Consider the following 16,871-nt stretch of genomic DNA (forward strand, 5'->3'; position numbering starts at 1 on the left):
AGTGGCTGGGTGGTGGAGTGGTTGCCATTTGCAAGGCTGGGTGGGTTTTGTTTTTATAAGGAAGTTGAGATTTTTAGAAGATGAGATTAAGGTGCGAGCTAAGGAAGTTTTTGGGGATTTGAAGGTGAAGAAAAAGGAAATTTTGAGCGAGATTGAGGTTTTAGATAGGATTGAAGGGGAGGGGGATTTCAATGGAAGAGCAGGACAGTGAGAGATTGTGAGGATAAAAAAGAGTTAGAAGAAATGTTATTTAAGGAGGAGATTCATTAGATATAAAAAGTAAGGAACTAAGGGTGAAGAAAGGAGACTGTAATACTTCTTCTTCTTCTTCTTTTTTTAATTCATAGGGTAGCCCATGGGAGGAGGCGTAGTAATAGCAAGGTTTTAAGGCCAATGATCTAAATTGGAGTCTTTTTTCTGAGTAGCAAAGTGTTAGTTGGATACACCTTTTTCCCATGAGGATGTGGTGAAGGAAGCAGTATTTGGCATGATGGGGAACAAAGCACCTAGTATGGCTTTCTTTCACCATCGCTCGGTTATTGTGAAAGGATGATCTTTTGGAGGCTATTTTATGAGTTTCATGCTAGTGGAGTCATAGGAAAGAGTGTTATTTCTACTTTTGTCACTCTTGTGCCCAAGAAGGATTTTGGTTAATGGTAAGAGATAATAGACCTATTAGTTTGGTGATCACTGTGTAACTGCGTATACAATATGACGAAGATATTATTTGGAGGATTGGTTGCACTATTGAGTGGCACTGTTTCTCCCTCCCAGGCAGCATATGTTGGAGGTAAGTATAAATGCTACCTTGGTTGCCAATGAAGCTGTAGACGACACTAGAAGAAGGGGATTATTTTAAGTTGGATTTGAGAAGACTTATGATAGAGTTGGTTTGGTTTCCTTGGTAGGGTTTTGGTAAGAAGGATTTTGGTGAATGGGGCAGGAAGTGGACAAGGGTTTGTTTTTCTTCTTCTATATTTTCAGTGAGTATTAATGGTCAACCTAGAGCTAGGTTTTAAGCTTCAAGGCATTTGCACCAAGGTGATAATTTGTCCCCCATTTCTACTTTAGTTATTGGCATCTCGAATAGGATGTTATCTAGGTTTGACTATTTAAGTTTTTCTTTTGGATGAGATTAGCATGAGTAGAGAGGAGATTGTTGTGTCCCATCTCCAACTTGATGATGATACTATTCTTTCTAATAGCTGGTTTAGCGAATTTTAAAAATACTTTAGTTTTTCGATTGTTTTGGGTTTCAAGATTAATTTGTCCAAATCGAGTTCAGTTGGTTCGAATATGAGTGCACTGGACAGCTGTCATTATGCTTCCTTAGCTGGTTGTAATGTTCAAGAGTGGCAAATGACTTACTTAGCTCTTCCTTTGGGAGGAAATCCCCGTCCTACACTTCTTAGATGGGTGGAAGCATGATTATTTTTCTTTATGCAGTTGTACTTTAGTCTCATCCTCCTTGAGCCAAATTCAAAGACATGTTTGGGATCCCATTATTATTGAAAAGCTTGAGAAGAAGCTAGCAGACTGGAAAAGGAAATATTTTTTCAAAAGGTGGGAGGCTCACTCTCGTCAAGAGCACCTTGACGAATCACCTGGTCTATTATGTCCCTCTTCCCTTTGCCCTGCTGTTGCCAAAAGACTTAAAGGAATTTAAAGGAAAATCCTTTAGGGGAGCTCATAGTATGAATCCAAATATCACATTATCAACTGTGGGGGTGGGGGGGGTCATCAAACAAACTATTTGAATTGGAGGCTTAGAGCTAAAATCCTTCTCTACCTTCAATACAGCTCTCCTTGGGAAATGGCTTTGGAAATTCACGAAGGAAAATAACCGCCTTCGGAGGAGAACGATAGCCTCTAAATATGGTCTTCATCACAATGACTGGATCACTAATGTTGGGAAAGGAAAGGTTGGATGTTTTTTTTCCATTTTATCAGTTTTGAAGTGAGGAATGAAAACAGCATTTTTCATTTTCTTTTGGCATGATACTTGGAGTGGCCAATCACCACTAGGAAAAAAAATACACTCCCATTTTCACTGTTTGAGATAAGGATATCTTTGTAAGCAATCATCTTCAAGTTACAGATCGAAGGATCTTTTGGGAATATTCCCTTGGTTAGGAATGTTGCTGATTCAGAAATTGACCATCTCACAAACTTTTATGATGGCTTATACAAATTTTATAAATGGAACCACAAATGATCCAAAATGGATCCTGGATAAAAATGGCAGATTTACAGTCAGATCCTTTTACAGGAAGTTGGGAACCTCTGTTCATTGGAAACAACCAGCAACAACTTCTCATGGAAACCCATCTGGAAAACAGCAGCCCTCGCAAAGGTTGCTTTTTGCTTTCTTTGCATGAGAGGCAATGCAGATCGTCCCTTGATAACTTGCAGAAAAAGGCCTATCCCTTGTTAATAGGTATTTTATGTTTGGATAATGCTAAATCTATTGCCCACATCCTTTTGCACTTCCCTGGAACAGGAACTTCTGGAATTTGGTCAATTCTTAGACCCTGCAATGTGAATGATCATTTTGACTTTGTTTGGACTAGGGTGGCATCCCCTTGATGCCCTTAATGAAATTTTCTTTCTGATAAAAAAAAATTACTTTAGTTCCAGCTTCTCTTATTAGTATTTCTATTTATTTTTCATCTCATGTTGATGTCGGATTCTATCCGGGTGCCAATGGAAAGGGAATAGAGGTTCCCAAAAAGAAGTTTGAAGAAAAAGGGGGTAAAACAGTTGAAAAACATGGAGTCACCACCTTGTTTTTTGAAAACATGAATAATAAGGAAAAATCCTGAAAAAGGTACGGGGAAACGAGATTTTGAGTTCAGGAGTACATTTGTACGTAGGGAAGGTGATTAACCAACCATTTTATGATGATCATCCATTCAGCACCCCTAACGACACCAATTCGCAAAACAGTTACCACAGTTACATATGTGTTGACTTTAAAAAAAAAAAGATTAAAAAGAGAAGACCCCTTTTGATCCTCTAGTGTTAGTATCACTATCTAAGCACTCCAACATGGCTTCAAGGACCCAGAGTATTGCTCTAAAAGGAGTTGGTCTCAGACCCTAATTTTGAGGAAAACATGATAATGATCATGATGGTGATGGATGATAAAAAAAATAGTTGGTTTGAAAACATCAGGCTTGAATTACCGACTTGAAAAACCAAAGTTTGTGAAAAGGGCAGTGGGCTTGCATTACCAGTCTTTGAAAATGGTGAGTAAATGTGGTGAGTTTGGAAAATGAAGTTTAAATTTTAAAAATGTGATGAAATACATGAGTATTAGAAAAGCTAGGACTTCATCCTCGGCCAATTAAAATCAAGAAAAAAGTACTAGAAAACAAGACACTTTTGGGATTTTTTAAAACATTTTAAACACAGACTCTATTATTAAGCAAAACAACCATGGTTCTTTGATCTAACTCTGTTGGTCAGACCACTTGGTGCAATCAAAATTGACAGAAAAAGACTAGAAAAGCTAGAAATGCCAAAAATGTCAGGGTTTTTTCTCAATTTGCATGCCCAAAGTCAAAATCACTGTCAACCCTCCTCTTACCATTTCGAACTGCCCCAAATCAAGTGGTGGAGTTAGATTTGGCAAGAGGACAGAAAATCCCAAAATGATAAGGATTTTGTCTCGATTTGCATGCTCAAAATCAAAATCATTGTCAGACCTTTTCCTACCACTTTAGATTGCTCCAAATCATCTAGTGCAGTTAGAATTGATAGAAAAAAACTAGAAAATCTTGAATGACAGGTGTTTTTCCTTGATTTGCGTGCACAAGATCAAAATCGTTGTCAAACCCCACCTTACTATTTTGGACTATACCAGATCACCCGGTACAGTAAAAAAAAAAAAGCCAAAAGTTAAGCAAAAAAGTAAAAAATAAAGTGTAAAAGCTAGGGAAAAGCAAAAGGAGTTTCCAATCTCTGTTTTGGTCATCCGGTCAAAATGGCCATGGACATCTCTTTTTAGGATCCCTACTATGACTACGAGAATAGGAAAATTTATGAGAGATATTTTTTGACTTATTAAAGGTAGATGATGGTTCTAAAATATGGTTTTAGGAGGATTTTTGGACAATGATACTCCTCTTTGGGATGCATTTCCATGGTTATATAATATTTCCACCATTCATGATGCTAAAATGATGAATTTCTACAGTTGGAATGAGTATTTCTTGGAATCTTTTGTTCTTTGGTAATCTTAATGATAGGGAGGTGGATGAAAGTAGTTCTTCGAGCTCTATTATCAATTCTTTTGGGTTCTCTTTTCTCTATATAGAAGACTTTGATGTTTTGATAGTTACTGCTATTTTTTTCATGCAAATCTTTCTATTTTTATCCGAGCCAGACCCCAATGGATAGTCCTTTCATATTGAATAAGATTGGATAAGTTTATTTGGAAGGCCAAGGCTCATTTTCAAGTTAAGACTTTTGCTCAGTGCATGATTTTAAATAGGATAATTTTTTTAATAGAAAAGAATATCATTAACAGAAAACATAAAGAAATACAAATATTGGAGAATAAGACATCCTCCTGAAAAACCAGACAAGCAGTTTACAGTGAAGCCCCCCTTCTCCAATCTCTCAGAAGGCCAGTCAACAAACTTCCCCAAAAGACCCCCAAAGAATGTGCCCAAAAAGAAGCAAGGAAAACAACTATATCCATATTAGAAAAGAAGGTATTGATTAGTTGTTGATTTGTTATTAAAGACCCTAGCATTTCTCTTGACCCACAAGTCCAAAAAAGAGCCAACACTGCACACTTCCATAAGACCCCATCCCTTTCTTACTCCTCCCAAAACCCCAAAATCTCATCATCAGAAAAGCTTTAATAGTGCAAGGTGATACCATCACCTCATCAAAAACCCAAAAAAAAATGCTGTCCTAAGTCTTTTAGCCACCCTACAATGATCATTTGCATTGGAGGTGGCCTAATAAGCCTTTGTTGCTGCCCAATGTGTGGTGTTTTGTGTAATCAAATTTGTGGGACAATTGTTCAGCTTTTTCTGTGTTGTCCTCATTTCTAGAGGTCTCAAAACCTTCTCTTCAACATTGATGAGGAGTGTTGGGTGTGCTCAATACTGTTGAAGAACTGTTACGCATGAGATTTTGGTGATTTAGACAAAGCAAAGATAGTAGGACTTTATGGATTGTTCCTTAATGGATATGTTGTGGTGCCTTCGGTTAGAGAGGAATTTGAGGGTCTTTTGGGATGCTACTCTCCCCTTTCATTTGACCTGTGGTTTTCTACGCCCTGTTTTGGGCTGTAGTAACTCGTGCTTTTGCAAGAATTCCTTTTAAGTTAAATTCAAAGCGATTGGAAATCACAGCTATACTGATTTTTTACTTGAGCGCTTTGCTTATTGTGGACTTCATGTCCTATATATTATATATTCTTATCCTATATCTTTATATAGTCCTTTTCTCATCAAAATAGTAATAATAATTAAATGTGCAGTTTATAACTTTTTAGAATTCATTTATAGAAGTACATCAAAAACTGCTCAAAATGAAAATTTGACTTTAGAGTTGACGAAAAAAAACCTAAGGGCAAATTACAAAATTTCCTCTAAGGTTTATTAAATTCACAATAACCTCACTTGAGTTTACAAAAATTGTACCAAGCTTCCTTTTACTGTGAACTCAGCATTTTTCATTAATGGCGATTATAAGAAGTCAAGGATACCCTTAGAAAATATCGTCACACAATACACACACACACATACTATTTAGTTTTCTTTTATTAATCTTGATTTAAAATTTTTAATTTTAGTAATTTAATGTCTACAGTTTCTTATGGTCATTTGTTGGTGGCGCGGTCTTTCTTAAAGAACATTAATACTCAAATATATGCAAATTGTAGGAGAAATCTTAATAATATGCACTCTGTCACTTGCACAAATCCTATTTTTTCTTTCCTCTTCAAAATATATAATTGCAAGGTCATCATTTTCTTATTGAAGGCAAGATTATCACCTCAAAAGGTCTGTTTTAAAAGTTCAGTCAATGACATTATCATGTCAAACTACTTTGTTAAGTCAACTAACCGCTAGAGTTATGAGTGCAATCAAAACCAGGAGAAAGGTTTTTGAGTTGCAGTTTTTGAGTCAGCATTGTTCCTAATTCTGGCTTTAACTTTTTGTTTCTGGTTATATTTTATTTATCGGTCATTTAAGTAATTTTTAGGGAGTATGTCGATAGGGATTATTTAAAAAGCCATGCAACTTTATAATTAAATCATGCAACTATTTAAGGGTGTTTTGGTCAGTTTCATGTTTTAATTTCTGCTGAACAGATGGACAGAGATTAGTTCTAAATGAAGGGCTTACAACGGTTTGTTTGCTACAGAAACTCTAGAACCTTATAAAAGGATTGTTCCAAGTTGTGTCCAGCAGAATCTTTTCTTATGATCTATCATTATTTTACAGCCTGCTATGGCAGCTTCTATGGTTCTGCCTCTCCCTTTCTTCTAAGGATTACGATGTGCACTTTTTTACACTCAAATTTTCCTTCTTTTCTTTTTCCTCTTTGATTTGGTACGTGATTTGCATCAAGTTTACCCAAAACCTAAACAAAATATACCACTTTTAGCAGGTATCATTCAAGGCAAAAACCTTTAAAAGAACAATATGGATTAAGCTGCAGTTCTTATTGTTTGCAGAAAAAATATATATATAAATAGCATTAATAAGCAAAGACAATAATATACCAATGAGTTCCCAAAACTGTGAAAAGATATACCATAAAATGCAAAAACAGCAATCTTAGATGTGCATCTGAAAAGGAATAACATATACATACATACATATCAAAACCATAGTAACACGCCTTATTTTTCATTCCATATACAAGATGTATGCTCTAAATCCAATATGTGGCTCCAAACATCGGACTTGCACCCATCTAAACCATTTACATTAAAGCTCAAGCCTCAAACTTCCATCCAAATGGCATTTTCCCCAAGCCTTGCTCAAGGCATACTAATATAACCGTAACTTCTTAACTTTGCTATGGTAATAATAATGAAGTACAGCCTTCAAAAAGATCAAGATAATGGAAAGGCTAAAAAAGGTATGCCCTTGAACATCACCAGTTCAAAGACATGACATTTTGCGCACCCCCCCCCCCCCCCAAAAAAAAGGGTTTTTTGTAGAATGATAGGATCAAGTCATCAGCCAAAAGTATGATTGAAATCTATCCACATGGACCAGACAAATTTTATAACAATAACCATCCATAAAAGGCAAGACACAGATTCCTAGGACCATGGACTGCAAGTTCCAACTACTAAGTCGCAAGCAGTTTTCTTAAACTGTGAAGTCCCGGAGGAAAAAAAGGCACACTAGGTTGAAAAGCACAAATTGATGCAGGCTTCTGTTATTCAATACATTTCATTTCCTAAAAAAAATATTGAAAAAAGAATAAGCAACGAATTGCACCAGATCCACAAGAAAAATATGTTGAGTATCCTCAATCTTGTGCTAGTCACAAGGCTTATATACCATTCAGAATATAGCTTTCAACATTACACAAGTAATAAAGGAGAAAATCCTTCAAGAACATGTGGAAATTGGAAAGACCAACCAAGTTCACAACTTAAAAAATCATGGTGGAAAGACATGGTGTTTTAACAAAAGGAAGAAAACAAAATTTTGAGTCATTGAAGAATTGACTAATACTATGATATAAAATTACTCCACGATTATTTTGTATAAACAAGACCAGAGTGATCGAGGCCCATTGACTGCAAGTTTCTAAGTCAAGAGCAGTTTTTATACAATGATGACTAAGTAGATATTTAAAACAACTGAACTGAAACGCCAGTTGTTGATTGCCCTTGATTGATATGCAGGGATTGGAAGTAATTATTTCATTAGTCTGCTTTCCTTTTATTCCTTTCATTCCTTTTTGTTTTCCTTTCCTAATAGGATGCCCTATTATCCTGTTTCTTGGCTCTTTTTTCTTCTTCTTAATAAAATTGTTCTTTTATCCAAAAAAAAAAAAACTGATTGATGCAAGATTTAATTATTTAACATATTTCATAAATTAAAAATATGTAATTTTAAAACAAAAATTGATCATTGGTTCAAAATCCACAAAATATATACATAAACAATATATATGTTAAAATATTTAAAATTTTTCATTATAGGATGCCAAGACATGTGAAGGGCATGTTAGAGATCCTCTTGACAAGCAGAAATAAATAAGAGGGACATATATAGGGTGCAAAAAGAATTAAAGAAGATCCAAACTGAGGTTGACAATCACTTACAGAAGAACCAACTTGTGCTTGGCAATCACTTAAGCTCTTGTAAACACCAACAACATCCCCCTTGCGCACAACAAAGAATTCAGCTTTCTCATCTTTAATCACTGGCTTAGGATCTGATTTTCGAGACCGAGATGTGCTTTTGCTGCTCTTTTTAGAGGAGTAACAATGAACATGAAATCTCGTCGACAAAGACTCTAAATTAATTGCTCTAATGCCAGCATGCTCACAGCTTCTGTTCCATGAAGTAGAACCACCGCGCAAAGAACTCCTTGCAACAAGACAACCAGCCCTTGACAACAAAACCGTAGAGCATGCATGCAACAAGCAGTTCATCACAGCATGAACCACCCCAACTTTAGCAGATCTCTAGAAATACAAACTCTTTAACTTATTTTGATACAATAGATGGTGCAGGGGAAAAAAAGTGAAAGTAAATGAGAAAGAAAGCATTGTTAGCATTTTCAAAATATTATGTGAAATTGCATTTTTTTTAGCTCTAGTGCACAAGAAAAAGTTCTTCCCAAAATGCTAACTTAATTAAGTGAAATTTTATAATAGACTAGCTTGAAATTCCACCAGTGAAATGAGTGTAACATTTTAATAAAGCAGGTGTTTTGCTACTTAAGTTTAAATATTAATGACCGAAATCTTGTGATCATGTAATTTTCAAAATACTTATCTCTGTCAGAAATGTATTTGATCTGGTGTGCCTTGAACAACCGACTAACTATTGCCAAGTATAAGTCAATAGGAAGAGTCAAAGGAAAGATACGAAAAGTAGAGAAAGGTGAGACAGAAGTGATTGGTTAGCACAAGGCCTTTATAAGTTACTCCTGTATAAGGAGGTAATCGCAACCATTTTCAACCACAGCTTTTCCATCAATCAATAAGTATGTGACAAAGAAGGATAGAGGAATTCATAAAATGCATAAAAGAAAGGAATGCTGGCTCAAACCACAGCTTTCATTCAAAGAAAAGCAGCATTACCATTTCCACTAGTCAAGAACGAGCTCCTATTGAGGTCAGTTGACTAGTGATCGACAAAGGGCAAATGATTCATCCTTTACCAAAGGTGTTATGATTGGAGCTCTAATGAAATTTAAAAAAAGCTTCATTGTTACAATATGATTACTTTATTTCACTTGAAGGTGCATTCTAAAATCATTTACGTCAAAGCAAGAGTACTTAATTATTTTCATTATCAGAAAAATAAAAAGAAGGGGAGCTTAGGCACAACAATAAAGTTGTCGCTGTGTGATCTAGAGGTCACGGGTTTGAGGCATGGAAACGGCCTCTTGCATAAATGCAAGGTAAGGCTGCATACTATAGACCCATTATGGTTCGCCCCTACCCCGGACACATATGCAGGAGCTTGTGCACCAGGCAAAAATAAAAAGAAGCAATGATATTTGATCTTCGTAGTGATTTCACTGTGCCATCAGGCTAAAAAATGTTGTCACAGCCTTAGCTACCCTCAAAGTTTTAAATGATTAATAGACAAAAGAATGTAAGTTTTAGGACTAATATGTTATAAAGTAAATACATTTAATGTTATGTCTGAAGTGCAATAGTTGTACTATAATATGTGTATTAAACAACTTTGATTGGTATGAAGGAAATTCATAAATAAATTAAATATTAATATATATAAATAAGTATAATTTAGACATGAATGGTTCAATAAAATGTTGTTGCTAATATCCAAGTTTGATTTTTCATATAACTTCAAAAGCCCTTGTAATAATCTTTTGTTTCAATAAAAAAATAAGATAAATTAAAAGAGAAATTTCACTTTGCATTGAAATCATACATTTTAATTCCAAGAAAATATCACTCTACGCTGAAATTTCAACAAGTTTTGTTAAAATTTGAAGATTTTGATAAATTTTTTATGATTCATTAAAATTTTGAAGGAAATTTTATAAGACAGAAATTGGATGCCATTTCGATTTCGAGGGTAACGGAAAGCATAAATTTTGACAATTTCATGGAAATTTAAGAACATGGCTATCATGCAACACTAAGGCAAGCAATTTCCCAACCAAGCAAACCATAGCCAGCCTTTCCTTCCTACACCATGAAGAAAACCAAGGTTCCCCAAGAAGATAAGATAAGTAGGAAGACACATGTGTAGAACAAACAGGAAAGCTTGTACCATGCTTGTAAGGAGAGCATACAAAGCTTTGAACGAAGTCATTATAAACAAGGAGAAGACACCCTCGTGTAGGCTCTCATGCCCAACCAAGAACACTAAAAGCATGCCATGTATACTCATATGGATGGCCATCAATTCTCCACAAAATATCCTATCTCTACAACAAGAACACTCTAAAACTTCACACAACTCCATGGGGAAAAGTTTAGATTATTCTAATAAAACCCTTCCTTTCTAGAATCATATTTCATGGTGCTTGCTTGGCATCCATTTTTGGCTCCCACATGCATGGCATGATCCTATCAACACATGACACTCTCCCAACCCATTCTCGCAATGTCCTCATTGTGGTGCTCTAGTGATGAAGCCACACACCAACTTCCTTGGTGTAGCTCCTTCCTTAGCCCTTTTAATCTATAGCCTTCAACTTGTCTTCATTGGTCATTGATGCTATAGTGCAGCCATAACATGGATATTGGATACCCTCCCCTTTCTAAATCAATGCTTTCACCATATATGCACTTCCCACAAATTGGAACACTGTCTATGCAGCCTTTGACTCTTCCAAGAAATACATTCCTAGCACAATCAAATATAATCCATATCCCCCACTACAAAATCCATATTGTTATTCAACCCACCAATACGTAGTTTCTCCCCGCCTAAAACTCCACAAACAGGTACTCTGCTTGAGTTTATAGCTTTAAGATATCCCTCTTCATTGAAGACTTCCAATATGAATCTCCAAACTTCCTTCACTAACAAAAGTCATTAGGGGGTCTCATGCCGTCCAAGGCTTGAGTGGTTTCCCCGTTGCAATCAACAAACATCAAGTCCCAACTTCCTGCCACTCATTGAGCTTCCCTCGCACCCATAAAATTAAGGACCTTCAAGGATCCATCTGCATTTGATGTTCCAACCAGCACTTGGCCTTTATCTTTTCATTTTCCAAGTGTCATACCATGGTGTTCATCTAGTTTGGCATGGGGGAATCCTTGACCAAATGTGGCCCATCGCGTAGAAAGCAACTTAAGCAACCTCAGTCTTTCATATGGTTCTTACACATTTGATCCTTTGTGATTGCCTCCACATCAGTATCACCCTTGTCTCCCCCACCCTTTCCATGGCCATTGAATGAGCGAAATTTAAATGACATAGCATCCATAAGTGACTCTACAACAACAATAGCGCTCCTCACATCTTGCACACCCTTATGTAGACCTAGAAAAGCTGATCAAATTTGTATAACCCATGGTGGATAAGCCAATAATCAAATGAACAAATTAAAATCCATATTTAACTCAATTAAGGAGTTGATTGATGGCAATTCGGATATGATAATCCATGGCCGATGGTAGACAATCCGCCATTCCTAACAATAATTTTTTTAACTACTTGATCATTAATTCATTAATGTAACAACCAAATTTTTGTTTTAGTTTATAAGTTGGTAAACTACAAATCATTTAGTAATCAATTACATGAATGGATGATTGAGGTTCAATGTTCAAACATACTAGAATCAAGAAAAAAATAAGTTCATGAACATGAATGACTGATTTTGTGGGCTGCACCGCAACATTGGAGGAGTTGCGATTGTACGACCAAATTGTGTGCATCTGGGTTGTCTAGTTTCCTTTACACATTTGGGACTTAAGAGTATTGATATGGCATAAGCAGTGTAATGGCAATGTGGGAACTACTCTCTGGGAAGTATGGGGAGGGACCAAAAGAGATAGAAACTGAGGAATGTATGACTGAACTTTTAAGGTTTGATGTGTGGGTTTTTGCTACTTGTGGCAAAGGGAAAAGGAGTTTCAATTATTCGAGTAAGTCAGTAAGGGCCTAAGGGGCTTTGGGATTGGGTATTTGGGAGGGGTCCATGGGTTGTGGCCACATGGGGTGAGGAGTCTGGTTCCCTGATTTAGGGCCCCTTGAGATCTTGCATTGCATAGTCGCAAATGGGCTTGGAAATTGGGCTGGTCAGGTAGTAGGCATTAGGTAAAATGTAAATAGTAAGTAGGCTAAACTCCTTTTCTTAACGGATTAGCGAATATCCATCAAATATAACCGACTCACCCTGTTTAACATTGAGTAATCATTTTTTAAACCATATTTGACTCATTTATCAAGCAGATTAGATATGAGTTGGATTAGGCGAATCAAATTCGGTTTGGATTAATGAATTTCTATCCATAAGGGCCTTTGCAATAGCCTAGTCTTCACATGTGGTTGGAGTCCAACATAAAATTTTAAAAAGAAGAGTTCCCCCTTTGACGTCTTTTAGACATACAAGAGAGGAGAATTCCTTCACAAACTCTAAATTGCCCCCTTCTGCTATAATTCCATCTTTCTCACATGGTGAGCAACATTGTTGAGGAGAATTGCTTCTTGACTTTCTCTCAAAATCTTACCATGTCTAGATCTTACATATACCATTCTTAATGTCCCCATACTTTTGCCGCCACCAAATCGTAAGCATATCTTTGAGATACAGGAAGATTGTGTATACCCTCTCTTCATCATCCACCACCTTTGGGTCTCAAAGTACTGCTCTAAGTTGTCCAAATCCTTCGAATCTTGCGTAACATTATAGGAACTAGGCTTTGGTGCTTCCACCTTAGGAGTAACAACAAACCCATTAACAACCACATGCCTATAGATAGCCCAATTTTCCTTTGTCACCTAGACATATTCCTTCAATCCAACAACCTCTGTCTTTGAGTGCTATGATCCAACAAATATTTCCACAAGTCGGTCAAACACTATTGCATATTATGAGTTAAACCATTAACCAAAAACAAAAACTAATCCTTGACATCATACAGCTTATCTTGTAAATGACCCTTTGTCTTCAAGCTCACCCCCATGATCTTGCATGTCTCCCATGCACTAAACCCTTTTTAAACCCTTCCCATCATAGTTCAATAACCACTTCAAATTAGCTAATTCCCTCTAACCCTTTTTCACCTTGGATTTGCCACCATCAAGCCTAACTTCATTATCTCCTTGATTAGACAACAAGAGGCCTAAGTCTTCCAACAATCTTTAAGTTTCAATGCCCTTCTCAATAATTTCGTCTTGAACGGGAGTAGGCAAAATCTCATCCTTTACCTTTTTAACAACTTTGGGGACCTCCTCTTCAAATAGATTAATACCTTGTGAACCTTCTAATGGAGGAGGCGGCACGAAGTTAAATCTCTGAGACGATCAATGGAAGAGTTAAAGAAATAACCACATTGTTCCCGAATATGGTCCAATAATAGGCCTTTTCACATTCAAAATCACTATTTCCTATGCTGTCCTCATATGAAACATCTCCCTATCTCTTACTTTCCTTGCTCAAATTGCCATATCATTGATTGGCTCTTCCTATATACTTAATATCCCTTCGCAATCCCTCTTCATAATTTTATGTGTTTTCTCACTAGAAAACTCTTGCTTATCTTCAATACATTTCCTCCCTTCAAAACCCATTTTCATTTCCTTACGACATGCATATACCTTACCACTCCTCGAATTATTCAAATAGACTCCCTCTCCAACTTGGCTTCCCACCAAATCAAAAATGAAATCCTGATTCTCAAAATCACAAGAACTAAAATTCTTAAACTAAACTCACCCCTTACAATCCTAGAGCTCCCCCTAGTGTTATTTCCCTCCAACCAAGGAGAAGAAACATACCTATCAGGTCTTCCTCCTTTCGTCTCCTGCACTTTACTTTTAATGAAACATCCCTTATCATGGCCATCAAAGATGTTAGCAAGAGGAGAACAAAATACCGGATCATCTTGTACACCATTTGGAGATGGACTCTGTTTAATTTGTTTTTGCTTCGAAGGACGATGATCGGATCCTCCCTAGGTGAGACGAAGAGACTCCCTGAAGATAGGCTCCTTTACGTTTAAGGAACGATAGAAACTCTTGGGTCTTCCTAGTTAAGTGGACATGGATTTAATTAAGTACATATTCTTAGTAAGCTTTCATGTTAAAAATATAATTATTCTTCATATTTACACACTTGTCAAGGGTATAATGGTAATCTTCTAAAACACCAGCCAAGATTCCCGAACCAAACATTGACACCTAGAATCTGTGTACATTCCTAGGATTTTAAAACGAAAACCAAAATAAAATATTCCAATGAAGCAAGCAACCTATTCCCAAGAATGATATTCCTGCGAACGTCATTCTATAAAAATATTTTTAGTCTAGAAACCAAACGCCCCCTAGGACTGTGTTTGGCCCCATTTTTGGACGAATACTTATTTGATAGTGAATGGTCATTAGTAAATGGATTTTGAGCTTTTAAAAACCAAATTTTATCATTTTATCATTTTTGAGAGATTTTCTTTTAAAACAGGTTATGCTATTTAATGGGTGTCCCTTTTTTTTTCAAGCATTATCAAATATTACTCGCACATTGTTCGCATATCCTAAAATGACATCCATTTTACCCATTTCAAACATCTAATTTTTTTTATGGCAAAAAATTGTTTATTAATAAGAGAAGAATTGACAAGATGGAAAATGAGACATCTCCCAAAGAAAATCTGTAACAAACAAAAAAAAAAAAAACTTAAAACAGAAAGAGAAGAAAATCAACAAGCCAGCACATTCCTCCAATTTCTTTGAATCTCCTAGAAACTATTTCCTCAAAAAAAACCCAAATCCAACGCACCACAATGACACTAAATACTCAATTTTATCCTGGACCGTCTCCTAAATTAATTTATCCCCCGATAATATCCTTGCATTGCGTTCCACCCATATCCCCCATAAAGATGCAAATAAGCCACACCTCCATAAGGCTGCCCTATCCTTCCTTCAAACATCTAAGATTGTGAAAAGCTATGGGATTTAAAGATTTTAAAAAATAAAGGCTTTTTTTAAAAACAGATTATTTTAATTCATGAGTGTCTCTCTTTTTTTTCAAATATTATCAGATTACTCACATATTATTGGTTATCCCAAGATGACATCCATTTTACCCATTTCAAACATCAGAGTTTTTTTTTGGCCAAACACTAGGGATCAACTTTTTCTTTTTCTTTTTCCACATCTCCTTTTTCACAGGGGGCGAATAATTTATGCACAACTAACTAGCTATTTTAGCTATTACCACTACGGATCATTTTTTTTTAAAACTAATTTATGGTGTATGTGTGTGTGTGTGTGTGTGTGTGTTTTCTAATGACAACCATTTTGGCCATTTCAAACATTTAAGCTAATTTATAGTTTTTTTTTCTTTTTGGCCAAACACTAAACATTATTTTCTTTTTTTTCCACAGGTCCTCTTTTGCAAGGGGCAGACAATTATTACAGTAATCTAAATAACCAATTACCACTTAAGCATTTTTGCAAACATCCAATGGGCATAATTTATTGACATGAAGAAAGAGCAAAGTACATGCAATCTTGGTAGTACCGAAGCATACCATACAAACAGTATATATTCAATGCATTCAACAGCTCTAGACAGAAAAATGAATGTTTCATAACCGATAGGGTCTTGGAGCCTGGACGATATTTTATTCATGAAAGTGCTCTTGGGATCTCATGAACAGAATTCAACAATGTTTTAACGTTTGTTGAGGAATATTATCGAGCACACAATGCACAAAAGGAAACAAAACAGTATTGTTTAGAAGAAGAATATCTTCCCACTATGAAATTTCTGACACCCTTTTTTTTTTTAAATCTTTCTCATGAAATTCTTTAACGCCCAGCAGACATTATCCGGGGTTTCTCCAAGTGCCACATTCATATGTCAATGGGCTACCCCCCCCCCCCCCTCCCCCAGGGTAAGATTGAAGAAGAATAATATGATTGAAGAAGAAGAAGACACTTGCCTGAGAATTGCTGGGTTGACGGCACGCGGGCAACGGTGGCTAGCACCGGCGAACAGTGAAGACAGCGGCAGTTTGGCTCAATGGGTTGGGTGTGGGGTACTGGCGTCGGTGCACAGCGGGAGGACGAGAGGCAAACAGAGAAATGGGGTCGCGTAGTGTGCTTGAGGCTAGAGACCTCAGAGTCAGACTCGGACTTGAGATTTTTGAAGCTGAATATTTTCTTCAAAATTTTCGAACATAAACCCAAAAACGTCAAATTTATATGTTATAGACCATAGGTAGGCAGGATAAATAAGCGTGGGCAGCAACTTACCTAAAAGCATAAACCATTTAGGTCTCATACCCAACCATATATCTAACCATCTATTATCTATTCTATTTTTCTAAATATGGAATGTGGGATGAAATCATGAATGAAATTCTTAACAAAGATTTTTTTTTATTTTTATAATTTTATTTTAATTAATATTATTTAAAAACAGCTCAGATAAAACTTTATTTCTCAATTTGATATGTTTCAAAAAATGCTAGTCCATCCAGTATTTTTGGT

General features: G+C 36.2%; 1 protein-coding gene across 3 annotated transcripts in view; it reads right to left on the reverse strand.

Annotated features, from left to right (window-relative positions):
• Positions 1-16,639, reverse strand: part of LOC131145236 (uncharacterized) — a 47,505-nt gene extending 30,866 nt beyond the window's left edge. Inside the window, exons 1-2 of one of the 3 annotated variants that reach the window (XM_058094385.1) lie at positions 16,322-16,639; positions 8,315-8,680 (exon numbers count right to left, since the gene is read on the reverse strand). In XM_058094385.1, coding sequence (XP_057950368.1) covers positions 8,315-8,647 — 333 coding nt within the window. In that variant the 5' untranslated portion in view covers positions 8,648-8,680; positions 16,322-16,639. The remainder of the gene's footprint in view (positions 1-8,314; positions 8,681-16,321) is intronic. The other 2 variants (XM_058094386.1, XM_058094387.1) reach the window with 2 other exon arrangements.
• Between the last annotated feature and the right edge of the window lie 232 nt (positions 16,640-16,871).

The sequence above is a fragment of the Malania oleifera genome, chromosome 12 (genome assembly GCF_029873635.1).
Source record: "Malania oleifera isolate guangnan ecotype guangnan chromosome 12, ASM2987363v1, whole genome shotgun sequence".
Taxonomy (NCBI): Eukaryota; Viridiplantae; Streptophyta; class Magnoliopsida; order Santalales; family Ximeniaceae; genus Malania; species Malania oleifera.